This window comes from Stegodyphus dumicola, chromosome 5, assembly GCF_044657685.1.
Source record: "Stegodyphus dumicola isolate Sdum_Otavi_A_Nest chromosome 5, ASM4465768v1".
NCBI lineage: Eukaryota > Metazoa > Arthropoda > Arachnida > Araneae > Eresidae > Stegodyphus > Stegodyphus dumicola.
In genome coordinates, this window is record NC_140772.1 from 117007714 (window position 1) to 117016684 (window position 8971).

The window sequence follows — 8971 nt, forward strand, 5'->3', positions numbered from 1 at the left end:
AACGCAGCTTGGTACGTCCGTACAGATGTGATTCATTCGGACCTTAACATTAAACCTGTTGATTACCTTATCAAAAAACATAGTCAAAATTTATTCCTCAAAATTGAACAGATTGATAACCGAGCACTTCAGCAGATGCCAGCCTACGATCCTGCTATTCGCAGCTCACAGAAGAGACCAAGAGCCGTGATTGGCCGAGAGTTCGGCATCTACCCTCCATCTAAAAGGGCAAGACACGCCCTCTCAACATCAGTTCCAGCTCCCGCGCCATGAGGGAAGGAAGTCTCTTCAGCGAGCTGCCATATAATTGCTTATGACCATCTCTACTTGCAACCAAGATCTTCACGCAAAGTTATCAATCTGTTCGCATAGAATCACATCTCCCGCAGATTTTTAAAATCTGCCTATGAATATTTTCAACGCGTTCATATTTATTATTTGCACTATCCTACACAAGCCACATGCCAATGAGCCTATTAATCTTAAAATCTTTCCTCTCCGCTTTCTGCTTTAGTGTTGTATTGTGTATAAAAATTTATAAAAACCAAAAAAAGTATAAAATATAAAATACAAAAAAATTATAAAACCTAAAAACTTATAAAAATTATTATGATTCTTAAGTTTTTATTATCTCATCTCTATCCCTAAACTTTCTTGAGCCAGTGGCTCCCTCTAGTGTGCATCAAGTAATTCACTTATGCAAAATCTTTCTCATTTCTGCTCGCTTTTAGTAATTATGATGAGGAGGTAAATGGTTTTGAACCATAGGAACTCCGTAATTTTCAAATCATTGGCATTGGCAGCCAAGAGCGACGAACGTGGAGCGGTTATTTGCGTTAGCGACAGAGTTTTTATATTGTCTCGTGCTTTTTTTATATATTGTCTCGTGCTTTTATAATTTCATACGATGCCTCATAAATGTGCTGTAGCCACATGTCGTGGTAATTATAAAAACGGACCAAAAGTGGCTGTATTCAAGTTTCCAAATGAGACTGAACTCCGGATGAAATGGATAAGGAGTCTACGAAGAAAAGATGGCTTTCAACCTACTAAACATACCAGAGTAAGTTCAATTTTACTGCATTTTTTATGTTTTGTATCTTTACATTTTTTTATTACTTTTATTGATAGGTATGTGATGTTTATGCTTACGATATTAGATTTTGATCTGTGGGTAAGAAGTTTTATGTTTGAAAGATTTTAATCTTGCCTGTTTTAATCATTTCAAAAAAATATTTTCCTTCAAAGTTTTATGAATGAAATAAAGTTCCATATAACAGGAATAATTCTAAATTTAGTAGTTACATAAATGCCAATAATTTGTAAATGCTTTCTAGTATACTGTGCAGGCAGATTCTGTAGTTATTCCAAATTTATCATAATTTATATGACAAGGAACTACTAAGTAATCATAATAGGTTTCATTTTAAAATTTTTGTAATGATATATGAAAGTTTGGTATGATGTATTTAAGGTAATTATTTGTATTTGGTAACCAGTGTTTGTTGTAAACAATTATCTCAAATATATAATTTTCTTTAAATGTAAATAAAGCTGTAATCATTATGATGAGCATTCCAGATTTTACAAATTACTTAAATTATACACGTAATTGAAATGATATTACTGGTTTTTTAATTTGTATTTATGTATCAAATTATTTATTTAAATCATAGGGCTTATTGACTTCTGTTACTAAATATTAACATGCATCTAACTTTTGTACTCACGACAAGTTCATTTTTGAATATTTTCTTTTATAGGTATGTGAATTACATTTTCGATCAGATGAAATAATACGAGAAATCGAAATGTATGATGAGAAATCAGCGAAGTTAATTAAAGCCCCAATTTCTAGGCCACGTTTGAAAAAAGGATGCATACCTTCTCAATTCCCTGATGGCCCATCCTACATGTCATCAAATTCTGTATCGAGAATGTCACCAGAAAAGAAGAAAGCTCGTTTAGAAGAGAAATACCTGGAGAAAGCGATAGAAGAAAGTTTGAAAATGAAAGAACGGTATGATAATGAACGATCATTTGAAAGTTTAATTGAATTCAATAATTGCCTAGAACATCAGATTTTAGAAACATTTTGGACAACTGTACATACTGAAAATTCAACTATGTTACTTGATATTTTAAGTGACCCAGCTCCAGAAATTCAGAAATCGGTAGTAATAAATGAGGATTTAACAGTATGTGTTTATATTAAAAACATCGCTATAAAATCTATTGGTAAATTTGTTTTCCCTCTAAAAATTAGTAATGTAAATATGTTTCTAGAAGTACTAAAGGAAGTTGAAAGTCTGTCTCATAACTTACAAAATGAAGAATATATTAAGAATTCTATACAAATTGTGGATGATATGCTTTCAGAATTGAAAAGAGTGTTACCTGAAAAAGAAACTGAACTGAACTTCCTTTCAGAGCAAGTAAATAAACTAAATGTAAAGAAAGAGAAGTATCGATATACTCCAGATTTACTTATTTTTTGCAGTTTGTTAAACTCGATCTCACCGCATGCATACAAGTTTTTACGACATTCAGGTTACATTTCTATTCCCCATCCACGTACTATTCGTAGAATTTATTCAATGTTTTCTCTTAATCCTATTACTGAGCAATTTAATGATGACTTTTTAGGATATGTTAAACAAAGATGCAAGGATTTAGAAGAAAATGATAAAACTGTAATTATTATGATGGATGAAGTGCATTTAAATTCATGTTTTGATTTTAAAGGAGGAAATTTGTGTGGCATGGCCTACAACTGTGAAAAAGCTGCTACAAGTGCTTATGTTTTTATGATACGTAGCTTATTATCACCTTTCAAGGATGTGGCACATATGTTACCAGTTAAATCATTAAATGCTGAGGATCTGTATCAATATCTTAAGAAAATTATAATTGGTTTAGAAAATATAGGTTATAGAATTGTGGCAATTGTCTCTGACAATAATTCAATAAATAAAAAAGCCATGTCATTATTTTGTATGCCTCCAAAAATTAGTATTGTGTATAAAAACCCTGCAGACTTATCTCGGCCACTATTTTTTGTTATTGACTCAGTGCACATCTTGAAGTGTGTCAGGAACAACTGGATAAATCAAAAAACTTCTGGGCAATGTTTATTTTATCCAAATTTTGAAAATTTTTCCAAGGTCGAAACAGCGGCATTTGCATGCATAAAAAGTCTCCATTCATTAGAGGCAGGCAGAATTGTAAAATATAGTTATGGTTTGACTCTGAAAGTTCTGTATCCAACCAATTTGGAAAGACAAAATGTCAAGCTAGCATTACAAATATTTGACAGTCGTTTTGCAGAGGCAATAATGGTTATTGGTAAAGAAAATAGTATTTTAAATTACGAAACAACAGCTGAATTTATTAAAATTATATCTACATGGTGGTCAATAGTCAATGTCAAAAGTATCTTTAAAGGACACCATAAGATGAATGAGTATCAAAAGCCGTTAACTGTTCAAAATGATGATGTTAGATATATTTATTTAAATAAGTTACTTGAGTGGTTAGATCAGTGGAAACTTTTAGGGTGTTCTAGTGGTGGACTAACTAAGGAAACACATTTTGCATTAACACATACTAGCTATTCGTTGCTCGAAATGGCAAGGTATTGCATTGAGGAGCTAAAATTTACTTACTTTTTACCAGGAAAAGTTCAGACAGATCTCCTAGAGAATAGATTCGGAAAATATAGACAGCTGGCTGGTTCACAACATAATATTTCTATAAGGCAAGTATATGAAACTGAAGCAAAATTAAGATTACAAAGTCTTCTGCCAACTGTTATTAAATCATCAAAGTATGGAGGAATTCCTATTTATCTAAATTGTAAAAACCTGTGTATTGAATCTCTGGAGCAAGAAAATATTGGATGCACTTTCTCAGGAAGAATAACTATTACAAATGAAGATATACAAAATGTTCAAAATGACATACCAATTTTAATGTAGATAGCTGGTTACTGTAGTTATAAAGTTGTGAAACTATTAAGCTGTGATATTTGTAAAGGCAATCTAACTATTGATAAAGAATTAATTGTAGAAAATGAAGGACAGTCTTGGATAAAAAGATTTGATAGAGGACTTCTATATCCTCATCCTGATGTACTAAATTCAGTAATATATAATTATGTTGTTATTCAAAGACTTGTATCTGAAGAATTTGAGAATGAATTTTTATTTTCTGCAAATCAGAGGGATATAGCATGTAACTTAACTCTAGACATAGTGATAGAAAATGACATTTTTTTAAATCTAGATGATTGCCCTAAAGCTCATGAGTCGCAGAAAGTGTTAAAGCAGATTCTTTGGTCATCAACGAACACATTTTAAAATAATTATTGCAAATTAAAGAATGATACACTAAACCAGAAAAGCATTGCAGAAGTGCGTAAATTGAAAACTTTAAAGCATAAATAAAAATATAATGGGTGTTTAGCAATTAAACATTTAAAAAATGTAGGTTTTAATTCAAATGATGCTGTATTTCATAGACTAGTAAGTTTAGTAACTTTAATGCATGTAACAAGACACAAAAAATTAATTGCAAAGCCTAGTGATGTTAGTTCAGATTTATTTCTGTTGAAAAAATATTTTCGCATCTAACAGTTACTGTTACACATTATTGTGAATTCCTTATTTTTTTTTTTTTTTCTACTCATGTATGCTGTCTGTTTAACCTTGAGATCACTTGAAAAGTAATAGTAACGAAAAATTCATTTCTATGCATCTATGTAAATAAGTGTCTGGGTTGTATTTTAAATGGTCCTTATTATTAATGTGGATATCAAATTAGTGTTAACATATGGTAAGATTCTTTATCATTATAATTGACTTGAAATATTGAAAAATTCATTTCCTTGCCCTTAATTTGTTGTGTAAAAAAGTGTCTGCGTTATGTTTTTATGTGGCCACTACTTTTATCATTTGGGTATAATTTTGGTGTTAACATGATAAAATACTTTATCAAAGTAACAGTTATATGTTTCAAAATGCTTACAAAATGTTATGTATATAATAACTGCCACTGTTATACTGGTAATGGGTCATTATACTTTTGATATGGACAGATATTGACTGTTTTACATTCAGATGACTTGAAATATTGAAGAAGGCATTTCCTTGCCTTTAAATTGTCATTGCGTAAAAAGGTGTCTCGGTTTGTGTTTTAGCGCAGCCACTACTTTTATCATTTGGGTATAAGTTTGGTGTTGACATATGGTAAAATGCTTTCTCCTGATAAAAGTGACATGTTTCAGCATGGGTACAAAATGATATGTATATAATAACTGCCACTGTTATACTGGTAATGGGTCATTATACTTTGTTGATATGGACAGATACTGACTGTTTAACATTCAGATGACTTGAAATATTGAAGAAGGCATTTCCTTGCCTTTAAATTGTCATTGCGTAAAAAGGTGTCTCGGTTTGTGTTTTAGCGCAGCCACTACTTTTATCATTTGGGTATGAGTTTGGTGTTGACATATGGTAAAATGCTTTCTCCCGATAAAAGTTATGTTTCAGCATGCTTACCGAATGATATGTATATAATAACTGCCACTGTTATACTGGTAATGGGTCATTATAATTTTGTTGATATGAACATATACTGACTGTTTTATATTTAGATGACTTGAAATATTGAAGAAGGCATGTCCTTTTTTTAATTTGTCATCGCGTAAAAAAGTATCTCGGTTTGTGTTTTAGTGCGGCCACTACTTTTATCATTTGGGTATAAGTTTGGTGTTGACATATGGTAAAATGCTTTCTCCTGATAAAAGTGATATGTTTCAGCATGGGTACAAAATGATATGTATATAATAACTGCCACTGTTATACTGGTAATGGGTCATTATAATTTTGTTGATATGAACATATACTGACTGTTTTATATTTAGATGACTTGAAATATTGAAGAAGGCATGTCCTTTTTACTTCCTTGTACGAAGTAAAAAAGAAGTATTGTAATCGCGAAAAGTTTCAGGCAGCATATTTCACCGAAAATATCCATTTTGACCGCTATCGAATGCAATTTAACGATGTTTTTGCACCATATCTGTACGTAAAGACAGAATAAAATACTCTTTTCCTTCAAAAAAATTATAAAACTGCTTAAAAAAACTTAAACTAAAATTAATTCTGAAGAGAATTTTTCGTGGCTTCTGTACGAACGTATGTACGTACGTTCGTGCGTACGTACATATCTCACATAACTCAAAAACGAGTAGCCTCAGAATGTTGAAATTTTGTATATAGGACTGCTATAACATGTATATGTGCACCTCGTATTTTGGTTGCAATCGGCCACACCAAACGTATATAAATATATTTATATATATATCCACTCTATGACTTGAAATATTGAAGAAGGAATTTCCTTGCCTTTAATTTGTCATCGCATAAAAATGTGTCTGGGTTATGTTTTAAGTGGGCACTACTCTTATCATTTTGATATAATTTTTGTGTTAACATATGGTAAAATGTTTTATCGAGGTAACAGTTATATGTTTCCAGCATGATTAGAAAATTGTATGTTTATAATAGCTGCTGCTATTATACTGGGGATGGGTCATTATAATTTTGTTCATATGGACATGCACTGACTGTTTTATATTCAGAGCACTTGAAAGATGATAATATTGAAAAATTCATTTTCGTGCTGTTGAGTGTTTGCTGCATAAAATGGTATCTGGGTTGTATTTAAATGGCTACCACTTAATGTTTAGTAAGTGGTTATCATTTGGTGTTAACATACTGTAAAATGCTTTCTCATGATAAAAGTTGTGTTTCAGCATGCTTACAAGATGACAAGTTTATGGTAACTGCTGCTTTTATACTGAGAATGGGTCATTATAATTTATATTTTTTATATGGGCATGTACTGACTGTTTTACACTTAAAAATATTGAAAAATTCATTTCCTTGTCTTTAATTTGTTGTTGTGTAAAAAAGGGTCTATGTTGTGTCTTTAAGTGGCCATTACTTATATCATTTGAGTATAATTTTCATGTTACCATATGATAAATTACTTTATCAAGATAACAGTTATGTGTTTCAGCATGGCGACAAAATAACAGGTTTGTAATAACTCCTACTATTATTCTGGGAATTGGCTGAATAAAGGGTGTCTCTGATTAGGAGCACTCATTTCACAAACCTGTGATTTTCATGTGCATTTTGAAATTACCGGTGTCCCATAATTAAGACTGGTGGCTTTCTGGACAAATCATTTTGATATATTCTTTGCTTAAATTAAACAAGCCTGATAGCGAGTAACTTAGAAGATCACGATTTTAGCTTGGAAAAATTACAACAAAATTGTGTTGCATGTAGTGACCAGATACTTTCAAATTGGATACTGGTGCATAGGTAAAACATTTTTATTATTTTCTATATTTGAAACATTAACTGATAATCACTTCCTTTACACAGCATCAATAAATGTTTTTACATATACTGGTGATGCTGACATCCATTAGCTGTTGAATGTATCTTTATATGCTTCATAAATAATAATAGCCATCGTATAAAATTTAATATCATTTGTGCACCTGAAGTGTTTTAAATGGTAATGGACGGTCTTCTCAAGTGTTTGCCCGATATTTATCCATATTATGGCAGTATCGTAATACATTTTGAAACTATTAATTGGCTGTTGTAAAAAGTTAATAACGGTGTTTGTAATTGCCAGACAAAATGGGTTGAAATTTAATGAATAGAAACTTGAACTTGCAGTATCAAAATTTAAATATTAAGGTCACATAGTCTCATCTTATTGTTTCTGATGAGACCCAATTAATATAGAAGCAGTTTTGAAATTTTCACACCTGTTAATAAATAAGAATTGATGAGATTTCTTAGTATGGCAATATGCTTAATGAGATTTCTGCTTCAATTTTTACAAGAAAGTTTGAATAATTTATTGATAAAAAGAGATCAGCTAGTTTTAACTTATTTGTATGTTATAACTTAGGTGTTGTGTTGTTATGCTGACTGCTTGCATAAAATTGTAAATAAAATTTTTTTATTTTTCACTTGTGAATCTTTATTTTCAAGTTCAGCTATATAACTAACACAATACAGTTAAGTACATATACAACTAATATTATTGGTTCTACAGATTTAAGCAATAATTTTAAATTGCACATTGAATTATTTGCTAAGCAAACCTCTGATATACTAATTTATTTGAAACTTGCAAGACACATAGCATATTATAGACAAAATTTAGTGCATTTTTATACCATTTTCTTTTAAAGACAAATTACTGATTGGAAGAAAAATGAAATGATAAGTAATAGTTTGTATGCAGATAATTTGGGTTTTTTTCATAAATATTAGAAAAATATAAAGCAATATTAAATTATGAGGGAAAAGTCAGAAATTCCTTTTTTGAGTTAGTATGGCTGATTTTTAACTTTTTAAATGCTGCTGTGAAACCTACAAGGAAGTATAATTCATTAAAGTCAAGAAATAAGAAACAAAAAATTCTTAAATTTATGTCAAATTTTATTGTGTTAAATTTTGAAGTAATTAAATTATTCATTATATATAATTGAATCTCTGAATAAAATCCCACCCAAGTATCTATATCAAATAGTGAAATCAACGTTAAGTACGGCACTAGCGCGCAGCCTGTTTTGTTTCGTTGCTCTCTTGGGGGTTTCGACATAGACGACTACGCGTGACGTCACAATCCAGTGTCCCGGCTTCCTTCTATAAGGAGGTGTTGGTTTAAGAAGGTGTTGCCAAGGCTGTATCAGTTAGCTTTTGTCATTTTGAACTATCCAGCGTCACAGTCTTCCACCTATTGATATCAACGTTTTTTAACCACTTTTCCACATTGTCTAGTCACCTCGTTCGTGGTCTTCCTCACATGCTCTTTCCCTCTGGTTTTTGGAATGTCAATTTCTTCACTGGGTTTTTCATCTCCATATCTGTAT

General features: G+C 31.0%; 1 protein-coding gene across 1 annotated transcript; it reads left to right on the forward strand.

Annotated features, from left to right (window-relative positions):
- Nucleotides 1-809: 809 nt before the first annotated feature.
- On the forward strand, nt 810-4358 carry LOC118195298 (uncharacterized). Its single transcript, XM_085817832.1, has 3 exons — nt 810-1063; nt 1764-2198; nt 3978-4358. Exons 1-3 carry the CDS (start codon nt 908-910, stop codon nt 4356-4358), a joined length of 972 nt encoding a protein of 323 aa, XP_085673958.1. The 5' UTR covers nt 810-907.
- Nucleotides 4359-8971: the final 4613 nt, after the last annotated feature.

Bases quoted from the DNA above. Each gene is read 5' to 3' on its own strand.
- LOC118195298 (XM_085817832.1), top strand. From the start codon at position 908: ATGCCTCATAAATGTGCTGTAGCCACATGTCGTGGTAATTATAAAAAC. The intron at 1,064-1,763 runs GTAAGTTCAATT...TTTCTTTTATAG, and splicing joins AACCTACTAAACATACCAGA to GTATGTGAATTACATTTTCG. The intron at 2,199-3,977 runs GTATGTGTTTAT...ATTTTAATGTAG, and splicing joins TAATAAATGAGGATTTAACA to ATAGCTGGTTACTGTAGTTA.